The sequence below is a fragment of the Polypterus senegalus genome, chromosome 18, assembly GCF_016835505.1.
Source record: "Polypterus senegalus isolate Bchr_013 chromosome 18, ASM1683550v1, whole genome shotgun sequence".
In the NCBI taxonomy this organism is placed as follows: domain Eukaryota; kingdom Metazoa; phylum Chordata; class Cladistia; order Polypteriformes; family Polypteridae; genus Polypterus; species Polypterus senegalus.
Window position 1 is genome coordinate 22,044,996 of NC_053171.1, and position 22,470 is coordinate 22,067,465.

The 22,470-nt window shown below is 37.2% G+C and overlaps 1 protein-coding gene across 1 annotated transcript; it reads right to left on the minus strand.

Moving 5' to 3' along the window:
* Nucleotides 1-1,466: 1,466 nt before the first annotated feature.
* cpsf2 (cleavage and polyadenylation specific factor 2) lies at nt 1,467-22,449 on the minus strand. Its single transcript, XM_039741217.1, has 15 exons — nt 22,164-22,449; nt 21,796-21,993; nt 17,248-17,407; nt 14,150-14,255; nt 13,798-13,927; nt 13,189-13,304; nt 12,480-12,667; nt 11,488-11,778; nt 10,479-10,579; nt 10,095-10,295; nt 9,792-9,944; nt 6,922-7,147; nt 3,844-4,149; nt 2,547-2,681; nt 1,467-2,392 (listed from the first exon to the last, which is right to left on the minus strand). Exons 2-15 carry the CDS (start codon nt 21,942-21,944, stop codon nt 2,300-2,302), a joined length of 2,355 nt encoding a protein of 784 aa, XP_039597151.1. The 5' UTR covers nt 21,945-21,993; nt 22,164-22,449; the 3' UTR covers nt 1,467-2,299.
* Between the last annotated feature and the right edge of the window lie 21 nt (nt 22,450-22,470).

Consider the following 22,470-nt stretch of genomic DNA (forward strand, 5'->3'; position numbering starts at 1 on the left):
GCTGTACCCCAGTGGCTGCGCCCACATAGTAATGAAACAGGACAAACTTTAAAAATCAATAGACATTGGCACTATATCTGATTGTGTTCAGCTCTGACAGGAGAGCGTTCCCCGCGTGGGGAGAAAAGCACATGGCTGCGATATCTCTGGCAGTGGGCAGCTACCCTCTAAAAACACATGTAGCTCTGATCTGTCTCTCAAAAATGTCAAACGTTACTCCTTAACAATCTGTAGATGATAATGTTTGTTGAACAAACAGGTATTGCTAGCTAAGCGGAGGCATGGTTTACTCCAACACGTGACAACAAGTAAATCGACTCAAACGGAGGCTGGTGCATGAATGAGAAAGGCCCCCCTGTTCTCGGCCCACAGCCACTCTCTTGGATTTGAATAAATACATCGGTACCACAAATGAACTATGGTATTTAGTGCGATGAGAGAAGTCGCAAAATCAATTAGAAAGTTCAAGTAAATTATAGAAAACAACCAGATCTAAATGCGTTATGTAATTCTCTCGTGAAAAGCAGTCTGACATAGAGACAGAATGTGCTTGGACCACAAAATTTTTAAAACCGTTTCTTAGCGAGCACCTACGGGGCAAGGGTAACCTACATTCCAAATTTCAAGTCACAAGTCCTCATGGTTCGGGAGATTTTGGGATGAGTGAGTCAGTGGTATTTGGCTTGATAGAAACACAGACAGACAGAATCACACAAAATAACTTTTAAAAGTGAAACTAAAGGTGGATTATTCTGAAGGTTAACATTTCAAAATAAAAAGTCCTTCTCACAGATGGTCTTTCTTAGATCAAACAGTGTTAACAGAGGTTCACATTAGCTATTGGAAATGGCAGCTGTCTTGTTACTTCTCTTTTTAAAACAAAAAATACTGTCTTGTTTTCACAAACTTTGAACGTATGCTGAAACACATTGAAGCTGTATTAATTCTATTTGGACCTAGATGAAATTGTATTTGTTTGTTTGTGTGTTTTTTTTTTTTTTTTTTCTCAGAGCCTAAAAATTAACACTAAAGAAATTAGAACTAAATGGTTTAAAACTGCACATATAAACAAATAGCCCACACCTTCCAAGAATCATGAAGCTGGCTATAGGAAAAAAAAAAAAAGCCTACAAAATGTTTGCATTGCAACCGTTCCAGTTTAGCAGAACGTACCTACAAAAGACACAAAATTTCATGCAGTTGAAACAAAGTCAAGAAATAAATATTGTGCTTTCAGCATAGTAGTTGTATCCAAGGATAATTAAGAATTAATTTCTCACAAGAAACACAAAAAGTGGCAGATGGCATCTTGCCTGATCTTTTGTTTGAATTAGATTATCAGGCTTAGCTTTCAATCTTTAAAAAAAAATAATAATGTACTGAAGAAGCAGAGTACCGCATTTTTCCCCAAACTGCCTTTTCAAGTTAACTTTTTTCAGACTTGTTATAAATGAACAGTATGCCCACTGTTTGGAAGATTTTATTTCTTAAATTAATGAGCTGGATGGGTCATGTGCTTTATCAGCCTCTGCAACCGTTTCTCTCAAAATGGTATATGTGCTTCTCTGTTGCCAGCCAGATGGTAAAGTATTATCAGCACTTTTCCTTTCAGATAGTGACTAAATACCAGACACTTAATAAATTGAAGTCTTAAGTACACAGGGATTTATAATGGGAACTCTAATACTACATTGTACTGTACAGCCTTTTACATAAAAATAAAGTATTACACAATTGCTTTAAAAGAAACTTGTCACAAACCCTGAACTTAAAACACCTAAACAATTTCAAACGAAAAAAGGCTTAACCTTTACTACCATCTGTTGGTAAACTTGCAAATAATTCCTATAGGAAACATAATCTAGAATTCTGCATTCAGTGCAAAATTTGTGGCTGCAGCCACAACTTGGAATAAAACTGACAAATTCCCATGAAGTCTGAAAGTTTAGGCATAGCACACACAGGCACTGGCAGTGGAGGAGAAGACACGGAAACAGCTGCTGCAGTACTGGACTGCTGTTCCTATACTGCAAAATAATATAATTCTAAACATGTCTGCCATAAACAGACACATTTTTCCCCATTACTGGTTTTACTCCCTTCATGAATGTCTTTGTTAAACTCTTTCATACAAACTGTTGGTTCATCACTTAAAGTCAAATAAGAGAAAGTTACAAAGAGACACTGTATTACAAGTAAAGAAAATAAAAAATAAAAACGCCTAAATAGCTTTTTCCAGCAGTGTCTTCCAGTTGTGCTCATCCTTTTGGCTTGATTTCTCAAATCTTAATTTTTCTTCTCACACCACAGCATACTGTTCATATAGCAAGTCACGTATTTTGTAATAGTTGTCACATATACATCCCTCCAGTCCAATTCGACCGGTTTCAGTCTGAAATACAAGGTAGACAACAAATACACTTGATTACCCATTGAACGGATTGCAACAAGGAAGCAATAACCCGTTTTAAAAAAACAATTAACACATGCAACTTGTACAGTTTATCTCGTTAATGAAGTCTGTTTTATTAGATTTTAGTTCTTACCCGACGAACTGCTATTACATTGTTGCAAACCAAAACTCCCCCAACAAATTCTGCCTGTATTCCTTCTCTCAGCAAGACCTGTTTGAAATCTGACAACCGAGGTTCATTGATGAATACTGCCTGATGACCAGGAGCCTGAAAGTGAACAATAAGAAATAAAATGTTAAACATGCATACAATTCTACCATAATAATATGCAGCATCGCAAAATAAGCAGACTCGTGCTTCACACTGCCCAAAAAGAGAAGCTTGCATATCAAGAAGATAAAAAGTGGAAACACTAATGTTTCCCTCACTATTGGTAGGTAGTGCAAAGCCCAATTGTCCCAAAAGAAAGACCCAAAAATGGAAAGGCTTCAGTGAACAATGAGGCACATTACTGGTAAAGTTCAGCTTGATAGCGGATTTTAGAATAAATGTGAAAAGACTATTAAGTATGTCAAACCTTTAAATATGTATGTATTATTTGAAAATTCAAAAACGTGTATAGATTTATTAGACAATATGAACAAAGTTAAATTTCAAACAACAGGTGTATCTACTTCAGTGTTCACAGAGTTTCCTAGTTCGAACTTCAACAGAAATCACTTGCAAGTAACAAGTAATATTTGAGAAGTGGGACTTAAACTTTTATTTTAATTCTTTTCATTTTTATTACTATTTAATTTAATATTGTTTCTTTGTATCAGTATACTGCTGCTGGATTATGTGAATTTCCCCTTGGGATTAATAAAGTATCTATCTATCTAAAGTAGCTTTCTTTACTCAAATCCAATAAAGATTTGTTGAAAATGGTGGTGCACAGTTCAGCATTGCAGCCTCACTGACCTACTGAGTCCTCAAACTCACTAAATGTGTCAAGTTCACATAGTTCGGCCATGAGGATTATCTTGGGTATCAGGGTCTCTTGTGAAACATGTGAAAACTACAATATGGAGGCAAGTGTGTCCTTTGATATACTTGTACCCATATTCAGACATGCTTCTGGCCATGCACTTACTGCTGCTAAGACCATGTACTGGATAACATTGCATATTATCTTGAACTTTGAAATACATTTGTTTTTTTTTTTTGCTTTGTTCTTGGCAGAATGCCTCCTTTTGATAATGTATAAAGATGTGTTCATTTCTGTCTTTCTTAGTAAATCTAATCATTTGTACTCTGTCATCAATAAACACTGGACTATAAGAACAAATATTTTTCATATGAAAATGCATTGCTAATCCACTTTATTAGTAACTGGGATTATTACTGCATGTTGATAAGCAAAATACAAAAAACAGAAGAAATTCCTGACCTCACTAGAGGAGAGCGGCTCTAGGGTTGGAATAACATCACTCTCTTCAGCAATGTAAGTGTCATCATCTCCAAATAAACTTTTCATGGCCTTTTGTTGAGCAACTGCACTTGAATCAGAAGTTGGTGGGATATCCATTGGAAGCTCTCCCTCTTCCGCTTCTTCTCTGATTTCTCCTTCTTCTATAATCACTCCTGTGTCCACTTTTACCACCCTCATATCTAGAATACCGTCTATCCATGCCAATTCAGCATCCTTAGCTTTACAAAATTGAAGTGAACTTACTAAAGAGTCCTTCAGTCTAACCTGAAAAACAAAATGGTAACGGCTTAAAAAACAAACTAATACACTGAACTAATAATAAATGTGCATATGCAAAATAAAACACTCATTTCATGTTTAAAGCACCACAGGATGATCTGTCTACTCTTGATACTCTTATATACAATTAAAAATATAACAGGTTAATAAGTAGTTGACCATAATGAAAAACAAAATATTTCAGAATAGAAAATACCAGGAAATTATCCTGTCCACATACACACATTTTAAAGCAGCTGAACAATACATCTGCCTCAATAGACAAATCAAATAGTTTTTGAGTGACTTAGGAACATTTTAACAATGGCTGTAACTAAAATACTTCCATCTATAAACCTAAGATGTAGCGAACAATGTTTATTGTATTGCTGTATGATAAAAATGAACACTCAAATACATTGTGTTTTCAGTTTCCATCATAAAAAAATGAAAATGCTAAATATTTTGCTATACACATATTGTAAATATAATAGGGTAGTGGTTGCATGTATATGTATGTATATACATATTATACATACACATATATACACACATATATATATATATATACACACACACATATATATATATATATATATATATATATATATATATATATATACACACACACACACACACACACACACACACATATATACATATATACATATACATATATATATACATATACACATATATATACATATACATATACATACATATATATACATATATATATATATATATATATATATATATATATATATATATATATATATATATATATATATATATATATATATATATATATATATATATATATATATATATATATATATATATATATATATATATATATATATATATATATATATATATATATATATATATATATATATATATATATATATACATATACATATATATACATATATATATATATATATACACTGCTCAAAAAAATTAAAGGAACACTTTTTAATGAGAGTATAGCATCAAGTCAATGAAATTTCTGGGATGCTGATCTGGTCAGTTAAGTAGCAGAGGGGGTTGTTAATCAGTTTCAGCTGCTGTGGTGTTAATGAAATTAACAACAGATGCACTAGAGGGGCAACAATGAGATGGACCCCCAAAACAGGAATGGTATAACAGGTGGAGGCCACTGACATTTTTCCCTCCTCATCTTTTCTGACTGTTTCTTCACTAGTTTTGCATTTGGCTACAGTCAGTGTCACTACTGGTAGCATGAGGCGATACCTGGACCCTACAGAAGTAGTCCAACTTCTCCAGAATGGCACATCAATATGTACCATTGCCAGAAGGTTTGCTGTGTCTTCTAGAACGGTCTCAAGGGCATGGAGGAGATTCCAGGAGACAAGCAGTTACTGTAGAAGAGCTAGACAGGGCCATAGAAGGTCCATAACCCATTAGCAGGACCGGTATCTGCTCCTTTGGGAAAAGCAGAACAGGATGAGCACTGTCAGAGCCCTACAAAATGACCTCCAACAGGCCACTGGTGTGAATGTCTCTGACCAAACAACCAGAAAGACTTCATGAGGGTGACCCAAGGGCCCCATGTCCTCTAATGGGCCCTGAGCTCACTGCCCAGCAGCATGCAGCTCGATTGGCATTCGCCATAGAATACCAGAATTGGCAGATGCACCACTGGTGCCCCGTGCTTTTCACAGATGAGAGATGGTTCACCCTGAGCACGTGACAGAAGTGAAAGGGTCTGGAGAAGCCATGGAGAACATTATGCTGCCTGTAACATCATTCAGCATGAGCACTTTGGTGGTGGGTTAATGATTGTCTGGGGAGGCATATCCATGGAGGGTCACACAGACTGATACAGGCTTGACAAAGGCACCTTGGCTGCCATTAGGTATCAGGATGAAATCCTTGGACCCATTGTCAGACCCTATGCTGGTGCAGTGGCTCCTGGTGCACGACAATTCCTGGCCTCATGTGGTGAGAGTATGCAGGCAGTTCCTGGAGGATGAAGGAATTGATACCATTGACTGGCCTCCACACTTTCCTGACCTAAATCCAATAGAACACCTTTGGGACATTATGTCTTGGTACATCCAATGCCACCAGGTTGCACCTCAGACTGTCCAGGAGCTCAGTGATGCCCTGGTCCAGATCTGGGAGGAGATCCCCCACAACACCATCTGTCGTCTCATTAGGAGCATGCACCGATGTTGTCAGGTATGTATACAAGAACACAGGGGCCATAAAAAGTGCTGTGTTCAATTTTGAGTTGCTGTAATTAAATTTTGGCAAAATGGACTAGCCTGCCACATAATTTTTTCACTTTGATTTTTTATGTTTTCCCAACTTTTGTTTGATAACAGTATTATATAGGTGTTTTAGCCATTGCAAGCTAGCCGAATACTGACTTTTAAGTTTTGGACGGTTTTAATCACAGTACTTACGTTAGATTTGTCTCCAAGATAACTATGCTCTCACCACATATTTTTTCTTTCCATCATTCAAGTTAAAGAGTTACTGAGCTAATACTTATTTTTTTTCTAGGTTTAGAAAATTCTTAAGCTATGAACAGATATCACTTATTTTAATTGCATCAGGCTTTTAAAAGAAGGCAACTCCATTGGGCCTGAATCCTAATCGTTTTACAAAAACTGACATAATGATATTAATGTGAATGTAATAAAGCACATCCAAATAAATGAGTATTAAAGTAGTACAAAAGTTTTATTTTGAAGGGAATTAAAAAAAATATATTGAAAGAGGGTCATGATAAATCTAATTTCTTACCTGATAGATATGAGTTTCACTGGTTGCATCAATTGTTTCCTGCAGCTTGGGTGTGTAGATTTTCATTTCTTTCCCACTGAATACTCTGCAGGATTCTGCTAGATCCAAGCTGGTCTCTGGAGGACCATGTACAATAACTAACTGCCGAGGTTTCATCTGATTTATAATCTTCTTAATGGAATCTCCATCTGACCGTCCCTCATAATCTATGTAGGTCACTCTGGCTCTGAGAATTAAAGAAAAAATTAGCTTTAACAAACAAAGACTAGGTGAAATAGTCAACTAATGTAGCACAACCTTCTTTAAAAAGTTATGTACTGCAAATCAGTATCTTCAAGTTTGTGCAACAATGTGTCCAAGAATTTTTAAACCAAATTGTGAATTAAAAAGGAACCATAAAATGTGCACCATGGAAATTAGACAGAAGTGCATTAAAAACAAAACAAAAAAAAATTACCAAGTTAGACAGACTATATGGTTTAGTTACATTAAATACATTTAAATGTGCATTTTCTTCTGCAGCAGTATACTATACTGCTTTAAATAATGTAAAACACATACTCGAGAAAAATAACTTGTGGTACTGAAACAACTCAACTAAGGAGTGCTGGCAGTTAACTTTATAAAGTCATTGACTTATGGTCATTATGATCACATGTAGAGATTGCAGTGAAATGTCTGCATGTGCTAACAAACATTCAGTACAACGCTAATCTCTGGCACATTGAATAGCAATCATAACTACCTTATCTTGAAACTTTTTGGCTGTAGCTTCACACACACACACACACATATACAGTACTGTATATATATATATATATATATATGTATATATATATGTGTATATATACAGTATATATGTGTATATATTATATATATATATGTGTATTATATAATATATATTTTTTTACACTTTTGAATACAGTATTTTCCTTTTTTTTCCCCAAATATCAACCTATTTGCTTATGCTTTCACTTTCTAAACAAATGGTTGGAAAGTCATCATTTATTTTTCCACATAGTCATTAATGGAGACAGAAACAAAGATGTTGTTATCTGCAGTACTGGAGGATGACACCTACCTTTTAACACTGAATTTCCCTTTTTATATTGATTCCAAAAGACTTAGAAATTAAACATAAGGTTGTAGCTTCCTCTGACCTTTGTTTACTTAAGTTATTATGGTGTGCTATAGCGAAACATTAGCTTTCAATTGAACTTAAAAACACATCAAAAGCACAAGTGTGATTTGTGCTTCCTACCTTATTAGTAACATATCTGAAAAAACTGTTTATATTGACTTACAAAAGACATTCTTTAAAACATTTGTTTTGAGGTAAGTTTTACTTCTCTGCCAACTGCACACTGAATTTTTATACCAACAGTACCAATTTTTCTGCATGTCATGGTTTTCTTGACACAAAATACAAAATTTACAGTTATTACATCACTCTTTTTTAATATAGCCTCAGAGAATTGGATTGCCAAGGGCACTTCAATGTTTCTCTGAATTAGCAAAGAAAGCACTTTCCTCCTGTATAACAAAAAAAAATATTCAATAAATGAAAGATCAAGATTAAAAAACAAATTTACTTTAAATAAAACTACTTTATTCTCTTACAGAGTACATTTGAATATCGGCAGTCTACTCTTTTATAAATGTTATATGACCTTCAGTGGGAACAATGTAACTACATCTACAGAACAACAATCACAGCCCACTTCATTGAGGAGTTAAATGTTAGATGTTTGCTACTCAGTGAATCATTTTAAACTCATTTTCTATAAATCAATATGCAGTAAAATATTCCACTTGCCTGAAAAAATCTAGCATATAAGCAAACACATCAAGTAAGTGTGTTAGGCTAAATATATATGGTAATGGAGTTCAGGCTTACTGACTGCTGAAATGATTTTTGATGACTTTTCTCTTTTTTATTTTTTATTCTTTTGATTCAAAGCTTTGTCCATGGAGGCTGGTTTAACTCCCATATTCCTAAAGAAGCACATGTAAGGCTAACTGATAATTCTGAATTGTCACCATGTGAGCAGCAGAAATGTTGGGCTGATGGTCCATCTTTGGTTGGTTCTTGCCTTACATCCAGTGTTGCCGGGATAGACACATAGCCCCCTGTGACAATAAATTTGATTAGGCCGATATGAAAATACAAGTCGAATCCTGTTACAGCGAAGCAACGAAAATTTCAGAATAATTTTTGCTGGTCCGGACAAACGTTCATAGAACATGTTTAACAGATTTCACTTTAACGAAATACAAATTTCAGTATAACAAACATGTTTTTGACCAAAAATGGCTGCCGAGGATAATAATGTGATGCAAAAAATACTTAATGGCACACCTATACTTTCACAGAGTCTCGGGAAGCCTGCAACAGGTTGCCTCTTTCCTGTTAGCCCAAAAGAAAGTGACAGTCTGTTGTGAAATTTCCAGTCTCGGGCAGTCTTGGCAAGGCCCAGCAAGACTGTAGGTGTGACATCATGCAAGTATTGCTGAATTCTGAGTGAGTGCTCCACCAAGCACCCGCATGGGTAGTTGTGTCATGTGCGGATACTGTACTGTTCGCGTTTCATAGCGGTTCTCAAAGTTTTCTTTGTGATGAACAAAACAAGTGAGAAATGCCATTAGTTTACGCTGGGGGAAAAAAATAAGTTACATCTAACATCTCCCTTTCATTCTGTATTCATACCTGTATTTCTATTAAAAAAAAAAATAAGTTACATCGGGCATTTCTTTTTCAAATAAAGTACTTTTTGCAGTTTAAAAAGTGCAGTTTTTTATATAGGTATTGTTAAACTTGGGTCACAGAGCTGCACAAAATGTTTAAAGGCCCTGCTACATATGATACTCACTTGATTTCTATTGTTTCAGTTGCTGAAATGCACTTTGTAGGAACATCAGATAAATCATGGTCCATTGGCTCTTCTCCATTTGTCAGTCCTGCTTCAAGCTTGCTCTTCTCTTCTTCCGTTGCCTGGAGTTCTGGAACTAGAAAATCCTCTGGCCTAGTAAAGAAATAAAATAAAAAATTTCCTTCTGCATTCACTTTGCAATTTTATAAGTGTCAAACAGACCAACAAAAAACACATCCTTGCTTGGAAAAGCAAAGTCAAAAGACAAAATTCAACAAATGCAAACAGGGCAAAAGTACAAACCTAATAATTTCTCCGTATTCATCCCATTTGATCCTCTCTTCATGCACAGGAAACATAGGATAAGACTTCTTGGCTTGTTTGAAAAAGCTTCCTTTGCGACTCCCTTCCCCTTTCATCATCAGATCATGTTTAGTTTTTCCAGCAGAGTGTTGCTCCAGGTCTTCTTCCATATCACTCTCATCACTAGAGTCAATATCTACCCTGAAAAATATGTCACCTCCCATAAGACATTCGATGCTGACTTGCTTCTGGAGAACAGCCTAACAATCACTGGTTTATATATCTAAAATCCGAGAGAGGGGATGAAAAAAAAGGCTCACTCGCACTACTCTTCCTCTGCCTTTTCCAAATTTACCCGACAATATGGGAAGATTTGCTACTTACTCTTTCGCTTGTTCAAGCTTTTTCGCAACTTCTTTTTTTTGTTTTTCCTTTTCTAAATATTCTTCCAACTCTCTTCCTTCCAACTTGACTCTCTTTCTTAACTAGAAATTAATGAGAAAAACAACCTTACTGAGAGGGAAGCAACTGAGAAGCAACACAAGGTGAATGCAATCAAATCAGACTTACACATACTGTGAACTGTGTTCTAATCTGATCATCATATGAAGGCTTGCGGTAAATACTGTCAATATTACATGTTAATTATAGCAGATACAAAACACAAACCTTTACTAGCCAGAAAACATTCAAAAGTATACTACATAAAACATAGTAACACATTAAATAATTTCAGTTTTGAAAATACATAAAGGAATGCTATCAACAAGTAGGTTTAAGACACAAAAGATTAATAGCATCGCTTTAAATATAGTAAACTAGCCATTCTTAAAATAAAATATATCATAGTCTCTGAGCAGTTTAACTAGAATAGGGCACATTAAGACATGTTGTTGGCTGCTGTCAGTGGGTCGCAAGTTATTGTTTATAATATGTAATAGCATGTAAAGATATTGTGAAAAGCTTCAAATTATTTTGTGTTTAATTTTCACTAAAATGATTCATATAGCATGTACTGAGTTATATATATATATATATATATATATATATATATATATATCTTAACTGTATTAATATTTTAATGTATAGTACTTATACAATGTAATATTTTACAACTATAGTATACATGTCTAACCTGTTTCCTTATATTGCAGGATTACTTTAATAAAGATAGGCTGCAGTGTTATTTGCATATTACACTGCCTCATATAATACTGTTATCAAATAGCCTGGTTACAGCATATATGCATGCATGACTCTTGAATAACAAAAATTGATACTACGAAAAAAAAGTTAAAAAAAAAAAAAAGTAAGAAAAAAAGTAAAAGTACTACGAGAAGACCAAATACATTTAGGTGTACCGATAGTGTTAGCACATCAGAAATAGGTTTACCTCTAGATCAATGATCCTTTCCCCAGGGTTGTCAATGAGATATCGAGCAAGTGTTCCAGGACTGGTCCTATAGGTAAGAATAATAGAGTTTTTCTGATCTCGACACCACTGAATGAAGAGCTCTCGAGAAAAACCAGACTCCAGATCTGGCTGGCTAGCTAAAACTACTTTGGGACTAGGTACTCTGGCCAAGTCTGAAAGGCTGTGGCACAAAGATAGATGTCGGAACTGGAAAGGATTATTTCTTTTGTCCTCAAAGCATCTCATCAGCTTGTCACTCATCCATTCAACCTAGGGATAGATATATAAAAATATTAAGAGAGGAGAAGGTAAGAAAAAACAAACAACACACACACACACACACACACACACACAACACACCATATGCACATACGTTGTACATTCATATTGGCTCTGGGGATGCTGCGGACTACAGCTTATTTCCTCCTCTGTTGTCCACTGGATATTACTTAATGACGGTATTAATGGACAGATATTGTTAGGTCCTGTTTATTTTAATTGGTTTGGAACTACACTGCCTTCCTGTGTGTTTAAACCAGTCTATGTCTTTACGTGTATGCATTATGTAATTAGTAAAGACTGTAATTACTTTTACCAGTTAACTTGTTACAGCACTCAGGCTGCTCTAAGTAAAGAGTACTACAGAAAAATAAAGTGAAACAAACTGCTTAAAAAATAAAAATAAAAAAAACCCACACACATATATCAAAGAGAATGGAATTCTTGTTTGCACTTGTCCCCAGGAAAAGCAAAAAAGCACAGCATGAAAACAAGAAATAAAATAACCTCTGCAATATACATTTCACAGCAAAATGTAAATGATATAAATGTAAACAATTCAAAACAGTAACTCATAAAATATACTTTAGCAAGCCATCCTTCTATAATCATTTTGATATTACTGTCAGACAAGATCCAGGAGCAGAACACAGGATCACATGTAACACCTCAGTTAACAATACAGTTCTTACCTGAGATTTGGAAAATTCCACAACATTGTAGCTAACATTATTGAGAAGGGCAAGAGAATAAACACCAAGGCCTGCATCCTTGGTCCTCCAGATCTGATCCAAAAGCTGAGCCAGCTCTAGAACTCTTCCAGCTGTGTCAACAGCAATAAGCACATTCCCATCTCTCCTTAATGTTTCCATCACATTGGCTAAGAACAAAGCAAATGTAAAAATAATTCTTTACAAAATTCCCACTGAAATATATTTTCCATTACTTGTGCATTAACACTGAAAACACAAACCTAGTTTATTCAGTAAAAGGTGAGGAGGAGCACAAGATTATTTAGGCTAGCATTCAGTACAAAGCAGGAACCAAACCAAATAGAAGTCCTGTATATCACATCCACACACTCACACATTGACATATTTAACAGGCCAATTTAAATTCACTAATCCATACTAGGAAACATTATAGGAATACCCTTGTTTGTAAATGCTTTGACAATTACACACACAATTTTCATTTAGTAGACTTTTTTCTCCAAACAACTTATATAAACACAGTATAGCCGTTTCCATATATTCACAGATACAACACTGGCAGGTTAAGTGACACTCCAGAATTATAGACAACAGACCATATTATCAGTTTACATTATTCTGCTTCTGAAAAGTAAGTCACATATGATAAAACATAATTAAAAAGTTCAACAAAATATAGCTCACATACTTAGCAATTGCTCATCCCGTTGTTTTCTCCTTGGTTGCACATAAGTTGCATTAAAGGAGTCTGTGATGAGAAGTGATGGCCGGTTTATCATTTCCAGAGAGCATCCATTTAAATGACTGAAAGAAAAGGAATCAAAAAGAAAAAGAAGCGATAATCTAATTTTATAGGTGTGAACACTTGGATACATTTTTCAAAACACTACTACAGAGTATCTTTAATTTTGCATGCAAAAGACTGTGTGGCATGCATTTCGTGAAAACAAGGCACAAACTGGTCTCATTGCCTTGGACTTGTGAATGGTAATGCACCAATACAGCACAGATAGTTGGGTTCCCAAAACATATTTATTCCAAGTGTTGAACGTCATTAAATTTAAGGACTCCTGACCTCCATCTGTTAGAACCAGGTTTGTCATTTTATTTCATCATCCATCCTTTCAACTAAAATCTAAAATTTCTTATATATTATACAGTTTCTTCAGAATTTGTTTTGAATGGGATAACAACCACCAACATGTGGCTACCTAACAGTTGAGTCTTCATACAGGTTTCTATGCCATGAATATAGTAGTACCAACAACGAAGTCTGTGTGGTTTTCTAAGCACTTACATCTCTCTCTTGTGGTTGAAGTCCACTGCATACACTATCTCCTCCTCTCCATCCTTAACAATCTTCCAGATTGTCCCTCCTATCATATGGCCAGCAGGAAGTGGAGTAATCGACAAGCCATGTCCTTTGCCTAAAACACAGTATTAAAACATGGTCTGACCTATTGCCATGTTAGCATAAATTCTGTCTGGACTATGTAAATAGAATTTGAAATAATCCAATAATTTATGACTAACACCAAAATATACAAATATGTTCTTACTGGAGAATATCGATTTAAGATTAATAACAAGATAACAACAAACCTTAGCAATTTAAACTAAACGAAAATTTATAGTAATGAAAAGCTAACCTTTTAGGTTAACAATTTGAGAATATTTTAGCTGTTGTATTTTGTCGAAAGCTGAATCCACATCATCCAGCGTAAATAGGTTAAAGTCTTCAGTGTTGTGTCGAGACTGATGGAAAAAAAGAAGATATAACTGATATATACAGCTTTTCCACCCATCACAGTCTTATAACCATATAAATCAAAATTTGAAGGAAAAACAAGCATGCTTATAGTAGTGTGAAAAATACACAGAAATACTAATCAGCCCAAACATTTAAGCCACTGACAGGTGAAGTGAACACCACTGATTATCTTGTTACAATGGCAACTGTCAAGAGGTGGTGTATATGAGGCGGCAAGTGAACAGTCAGGTGTTGATGGTGATGTGCTGGAAGGAGGAAAAATTTTAGAAGTGTAAGGATCTCAGCGACTTTGACAAGGGCCAAATTGTGATGCCTAGATGACTAGGTCAGAGCATCTCCAAAACAGTAGGTCTTGGGAAGTGTTCCTGGTATGCAGTGGTCATTACCTACCAAAAGTGGTCTACACACAAATGGGGAACCCAGTGATAGAGTCATGGGTGCCCGAGTCTCATTTATGTGTAGGAAGGGAAGGTTAGCCTATCTGTTCTGATCTCACAGATGAGCTATTGTAGCAAAAATTGTTGAAAAACTTAATTCTGTTCATGAGAGAAAGGTGTCAGAACACACAATGAATTGCAACCTGCTGAATAGCGGCAGACTGATCAGAGTGCCTATGCTAACCCCTGTCCACCACCAAGAGTGTCTACAATTGACATGTCATTGTCAGAACTGGACCACAGAGAATTGGAAGAAGGTGGCCTGGTCTTATGAATCATGTTTTCTTTTAGATCATGTGGACAGCAGGGTCATTTACCTGGGGAAGAGATGGTAGCAGGATGCACTATGGGAAGAAAGTAAGCTGATGAAGACAATGTGCCACTCTGAGCAATGTTCTGCTGGGAATCTTAACAGCTGGCATTCATATGGATGTTACTTTGACACATACCACCTAACTAAAAGGTTGTTGCAGACCACATTACACTCCCTGCTATTCCTTGATGACAGTTGCCTCTTTCAGTAGAATGCTGCACCCAGCCAGACTGCAAAAATTGTTCAGGTATGGTTTGAAGAGCATGACAAAGAGTTCAAAGTGTTGACTTGGCCACCATAGTTCCCAGATCTTAATCTGATCGAACATCTATGGAATGTGCTAGGAAAACAAGTCTGATCCATGGAGGAACTACCTCACAATTTAATTTACAGGACATAAAGGATCTGCTGCTAAAATCTTGGTGCCAAATATCACAGGGCACTGTCAGAGGTTTTGTGGAATCCACACCACAACAGGTCAGACCTATTGTTGTGGTACAATGGGAACCTATAAAATATTACGCAGGTGGTTTTCATGTTGTGGCTGATTGGTGTATACTTTTATCTATAGGCAAAAAAAAAAAATCACAAGTGGAAGAAAAAATGCATGGGAACAGTATACAACGGTAAATCAAAACGTAATGACAATATTAAAATTACACAGTAACTGCAACGGATAAAAGTTGACGAAATACAGTACATTTGCAATGGCTCATGGGCAGTTTGAACATGCACAACACAGTGCTCTGCCATTATTCTAGTTGAAGCTGGGGTCAAATGAATATGGACACTGCCTTGTGGGATGTAACCATTGTTGAACAACACACTGGAGTTAAGATTTCTTTGGGCAGAGTGAGAGAAGCCTACCAAAATTGTGTGTATATATGATGATGATAAAAAGACATGAAATAGGTAATTGGGAAATCTGTAGTCAGCATGTCTCTCAAAATTAGCTAAAAGCAACTTAACTGGCAAGTAACAAGACCATGGAAATTTATCAGTTGTCATACCCTTACTAAAAATATCCATCACGCAATGGCATAAGAGAAAGCAACACTATTGGCTCAACACAGATGATACATGGCTTTTGAGACAGGCAGATAACACACTGCCTTTGATATGAGAGATGTCTGGTATGAGAGAGAGATAGTTTTGAAGACTACCAAAGGACCAGTGTACAGCTCCACCTACAAAATGAAAATGTGCCCCAACAGAGAGCTGTGCACTGTATTTTTAAAGAATGCCTTAGTTGGAAAGAGCAGAAAAGCTTCGGACATTAATATCAATCGCTCAGGTTGTATCTTTTCTTCAGTTTTGACTTCTAGTATTTAATACACGATTTCTTGGCAAAAAACACAAGTAATGACTGAAATAAAGTACCTTGTTTACTGACATTATCTACCCCGCGTGCTGAATGTAATATGGTTTGAAGTGTACTTGTGCAAAAGTAGCAGAAGGAGAGAGAGAAACTGGCAGGAGGCTGGTTATCCTGGCCCTTTTTTTGGAGTATTTCTTGCATTTATGCTCAGGTTAGAGACGATTCATGAAGAAACCTCTCATAAGCACTGATCCAGTAGATGACAGATATATTTGTGAATCTCAGCAACAGCAGAGGTTTTGCAATGTCCCTAGGCCTTTGCTAAAGGTATTTCTAAGTTTAGTCTTCTCAAGGATAGCAAATCCAGGAAAGGCTGTAACCTGCCTACAGCTGAGCTCTTGTAACACCTCTAAGCCTTTGCTAAGATACTCTAAGAGTCATTCCTTGCAGTGGAGGAAAATGAGGTAGCCAGCCTAAACCACTGTTAAGGTAAGGCACAGTGAATGGTAACTCCTTACAGAGAAGGAAACCAGCCCTTAGTAAGGACACAAGTGATAAGAGTATGTTAAAGAGGTACTGTAAGTATTGCAAGCTGTACATGTAAACAAAAGGATAATAATTTAGGCAGTTTGTGGATTAACTTGTCTAGAAATAAACATTCTGTTGAGGTTAAACTGCCTTTTATGAACACATATTTAAAATATCAAAACCCTGAACAAAAATGCAATTCATTATTAGGAAAACAAATGTACAATAGAGATCCAGATACAACAATAACTACAGTGATCCATTTTAATTTACCAGTTACTCAGTTTAGCAATTAAAAAAAAAATATCCACAATTGCACATTAAATAAACTAATAATTAAACATGAAACTTATCTGAGAAAGCATATTAGGCAAATTTACCTGATACAGATCATACATAAACATCTGTCCCATTTTGTAGACTGGTATGGTTGCATAAATAGTACAATTTAGTCCCAGTTTTCCAACTGCATACGGAAGTGCTCCAAGGTGCAGAGGATCAGGATGAGATAGAAGCACTGCATCAACCTGGTGAACATGCCTGAAAAAAAAAAAAAATCTTAATTTAGAAGTTTCTTTTAGAACAATGCGAGAGACAGTATGGCACATTTATATAATATAGTAAGAAGTGCAGTTTTTCTTCATAAAACCATAGACCACCTTTAAGTTAAAGATCTCTCAAGCATAAAAGAATTATACATTAATGGTCCTTACCACTGCCACAGGAATGTCCAGCAGAAAATACATGTTTGCATTAAGGAAACTGTGTTTACCTTGTGGACCCACTTTTCCAAAAGGAAGTTACTAATGAATGGTGCCTAATCTGGCAGCAAAGGATCCAAGACAGGTTAGTCCTGAACTCAATGCTAGCCCACTGTATACACACTCATGCTCATTAACACACACACAAAACCAGTTGACACAAAAAATTTGCCTAACATATGAAAATCCAGAGAAGATGGGAAAACAGACCTACCAGAAAAACTCACAAAAGCTAACAAAGTTTTGAAACTCCACACTTATGCTGTGAGGCCAACTACACCACCTCACTGTCATATAAAAGAAACACCAGAAGTAAACTTTGAAACAATAAAAATGAGTCTGAAATAGTTACATTTAGCCTTAAATCAGGTAGGCAATCTTTCATAAGGAAGGAGAAATGAGTAGAATAAAGTAGTTCTCGTCCTCATGTCAGTCATGCATCTGCCATTAACTATTCAGATTTGCAATGGCTCTTTAGGCCAGCCGGTTCTCATTTAGCATTCACTAACCAACATTTATGTCCTTAGCCATTGATTTGCTTGTTCTAGTTTAGGCAGCCTGGGGGACCTACAATGGGATGAAGATCATCACTGGCTACAGCTCGAAGCGGGGTGCCACCATCGAGAGAGACGTGGAGAGAGCAAACCTGATGAACAACTTCTTCAACAGGTTTGACCACCCTAACCCACTCTCACCTCAAGGAGTATTGCATCCTCCTCCCATCCTTCTGCTGATGCCAGCATAGGAGAGAGTTTCCCCCCACCCACAGCTTAGGTAAGCAGAGATCTGAGGAGACTTTGTGCCAGCAAAGCAGTGGGTCCAGATGGAGTATCACCACGACTGCTGAAGGCCTGTGCGTTGGAGCTGGGGAGTCCTCCACAGCGCATCTTCAACCTGAGCCTGGAACAGGGAAGAGTCCCGAGGCTTTGGGATAACATCTTGCATCACCCCAGCCCCAAAGGTATCAGGTCCTGGTGAGCTGAATGACTTCCAGCCTGTTGCTCCGATGTCACAGGTGATGAAGACCATGGAGCAGCTGCTGCTTCACCACCTGAGGCCATAGGTCCCCCACACCCTTGACCCTCTGCAGTTTGCATACCAGGAGAAGGTAGGAGCGGAGGATGCCATCATCTATAAGCTACACCGATCCCTCTCCCACTTGGACAGAGGCAGTGGTGCACTAAGAATTTTGTTTCTGGACTTCTCTAGCGCCTTCAACACCATCCAACCTCTGTTACATTCAAAGACAAGTTAAAAAAAGACATAAAACACAATAAAAAGACATTATAGGAACCAATTCCAATATAAAACAAAGGATTGAAGGTTAATCTATAAGCTTTAGTCAAGCCCACTGCACTACTAAAAGTGTATGCACACAGGACCAGAGTTGGCGAGATGGAATGTAGAGGCATGAAAGGTTAGGGAGATAGGATGGTGCTAATCCATTAAGGAACTCAAAAACAAACAATAGCACCTTAAAATCAACCCAGTAACAGGACAGAGGCCAACAAATGTACGCTAATGTAGGAGAAATATGGTCATGCTTATGTGAGTCCATCAAAAACCTAGCAGCAGAGACGATCCTTGTCAAATCAACACATTTTAGAAAAGGTTCCACACTGACCTCCTCCGATTTGCCTCAGATTTGCTCAAAATAATATAAGCAGTAAGTATTGTGCAAAATTGTATGCCTATATGTTCATTATTTTCTGAGATGTGGAGTAAATATAGTTTGGTTCAAGGTTTCAACTTTATATTGTGGGCATTTAACAAAAACAAGCTCTTTCCAGTGGCATAATTCTGTTCATGTCGGGCTGTGTCATACGTGGCCAATGTGCATTTGAAATATAGAAAAGACATGATCTTTTCGGTTTTTAATGCCTCATAAATTGTAAAGTTTGATTTCTTTCAGACGGACAAGTTGCTCAAGAAGAACTATAACATGAGCAACACCAATCAAACTTTGAAAGGTTTAATATGGTTCAGTGTGGAGATATAAAGGGCAAGCACATTTTTTAATACAATTTGCAGCAAGCCATAAATTGGCAAATATGTAACTGTGGACCAGGTATTTGGGCGGGTTCATGCTCCTAATACCAACAAATTCCATGAACCTAGTGTTAACAGTTCAAAAGTGATGACTTATGGAATATTGTTACTTTTGGTAGAGTTTGTTTTTACAGTACAATTAGTGCCACACCACCTTTTTAAAGCATCCATGTCACAAAAACTAAAACATACAAGCCTAAAATTTTTTGAGGACAGCAATATTATTTCCATACAGTATGAAGCAAATCAGAGATGATTAGTTTGAATTCAGCTGTTGAGTTCCCAAGGATTAACATGGAGGCGTTACGAACCACTGTCAGACGAAAAAGGCATTGCTAAGAAAAAAATACAGGCATATGTGACCCTTTCAAGATCAGCAACAGACAAAAAAAACAGCTTGACAATGGCTAACACTTGTACTTCGAAAAAACAGGCCTTAACAACAGAATGCATATACACTATAATGCCAAAAGTATTGGGACGCCCCTCCAAATCATTGAATTCAGGTGTTCCAATCACTTCCATAGCCATTGGGGTATAAACTCAAGGCCAGAGGCAATCAGATGGCTTCTACAAACATTTGTGAAAGAATGGGTCGCTCTCAGGTGATCAGTGAATTCAAGCAAGGTACTGTGATAGGATGTCACCTGTGCAATAAGTCCATTCACGAAATTTCCTTGCTACTAAATATTCCACGGTCAACTATTAGTGGTTTTATAACAAAGAGGAAGCAATTGGGAACAACAGAAACTCAGCCATGAAAAATCAGAGCGAGGACAGCGCATGCCGAGGTGCAGAGGTCACCAACTTTCTGCAGAGTCAATAGACTTCAAAACTTTGTATGGCCTCCAGATTAACCCAAGAACAGTGCAGCGTAGAGAACTTCATGGAATGGGTTTCCATGGCCGAGCCGCTGCATCCAAGCCTTATATCACCAAGTAAAATGCAAAGCATGAGATGTGGTGGTGTAAAGCACACCACCACTGGACTCTAGAGCAGTGGAGACATGTCCTCTGGAGTGACGAATCACGCAATCCGATGGACAGGTCTGGGTTTGGCGCCTGCCAGGACAACAGTACTTGCCTGACTGCATTGTGCCAAGTGTAAAGTTTGGCGAAGGGGGATTAGGGTGTGTGGTTGTTTTTCAGAGGTTGGGCTTAGCCCCTTAGTTCCAGTGAAAGGAACTCTTAATGCTTCAGCATACGAAGCCATTTTGGACAATTTTATGCTCCCAACTTTACGAGAACAGTTTGAGGATGGCAACATGACTGCACATGCACCAGTGCACAAAGCGAGGTCTGTAAAGAAATGGATGAGCGAGTTTGGTGTGGAGGAACTTGACTGGCCTACACAGAGCCCTGACCCCAGCCCGACAAAACACCTTCGGAGACTGCGAGTGAGCCAGGCCTTCTCGTCAAATATCAGTGCCTGGCCTCACAAATGCTCTCCTGGAAGAAAGGTCAAAAAATCCCATAAACACATTCCTAAACCTTGTGGAAAGCCTTTCCAGAAGAATTAAAGCTGTTATAGCAGCAAATGGTGGGCCAACTCCATATCAAAGCCTATGTATCAAGAATGGGATGTCATTAAAGTTCACACGTGTGTAAAGGCAGGCATCCCGATACTTTTGGCAATACAGTGCATTTATCTAATTTGAGATCACTATTAAATATCTCACCCAAGTTCCTAGCACAGGGTTTAAGTATGGTGATAGTAGAGCAAAATAACAGAGAGGCACTATGGAGGTCAGTGAGCCGAAACATTGCAATAATAGGTTTTTTGTTTTTACATTAAAAATCAACAAAATTTAACAGTATCCAACATTTAATGTCTTCCACACAGTACAATAAGGACTTAAGGGAGTGGCCCACTTCAATGGCAAACAGATTTGCATGACATCAGTGTAACAGAGGAAGCAAATATCATATGTTTTTAAAGACAGGCCCTACGGGGTGCATGCACGCATGGGAAAAACATCGGACCCCACAAATTAGAGGGGCAGAGAAGGAAGTGCAGTCACCAAGGCAAACTGTGAAACATCTACCTTTCTGATACAAAGAGAAAATGCACTGCAAACGAAATCTGATTTTACTCTTGTCCGATTTTATGAGCGGTTACCTTTTCATGGCATCTATAATATCCATAGAGAAACTCTCATCCCATCCACAGTCCAGTAGGAAGCGGAACTCGTCTACCTGGAGCAAATAACAGAGAGCGGACTCCTCCTGCACCCCGGAGATGGCGGTCAACTTGATGATAGACGTCATGATGAATGTTGTAGCTTAGATGCTACTTACTGCCAAAAATCGAACAGGCCTGAAACATAATATTTCAGAGTCAGAGAAGTTATCTCATAGTAGAACGGCATAAAACACAACTGTACTTCACACAAACTGAAGAAATAAGTGAAACACGGAAGGGGCATCAAGTCCGAGTTTAGTCATTTATACTTGATTATAGTTTTACAAGGAAGAGTGTAATATTACCTGGCCCGTGTAATTCAGGGCAGTGGACAGATATAAATCATGGACAATGTAGACACTCTGATTGCCGATGCTCTGAGAAACTAAGCGCGCGAACAATTAAAAGTAAATGGTCTACATTAAAACGTACTAAATACATAGCCTAACCAATTCAAATAATGACTTGAAGACAACAAATACAAAAGAAAAGACTAACAAGATTAGTTTACGACATTACAAAAACCTCCACATTTAGGCGCCGCACATTCAACTGCGACAGCCATGTCGAGAGCCTCGCGGCGTCAAAGGTTATTGGAAGAGTCCATTTCGG

Bases quoted from the DNA above. Each gene is read 5' to 3' on its own strand.
- cpsf2 (XM_039741217.1), bottom strand. From the start codon at position 21,944: ATGACGTCTATCATCAAGTTGACCGCCATCTCCGGGGTGCAGGAGGAG. The intron at 13,928-14,149 runs GTTAGCTTTTCA...ACTGTGTTTTAG, and splicing joins TCAAATTGTTAACCTAAAAG to GCAAAGGACATGGCTTGTCG. The intron at 7,148-9,791 runs GTGAGTATCATA...TTTAATTCTCAG, and splicing joins ACTGAAACAATAGAAATCAA to AGCCAGAGTGACCTACATAG.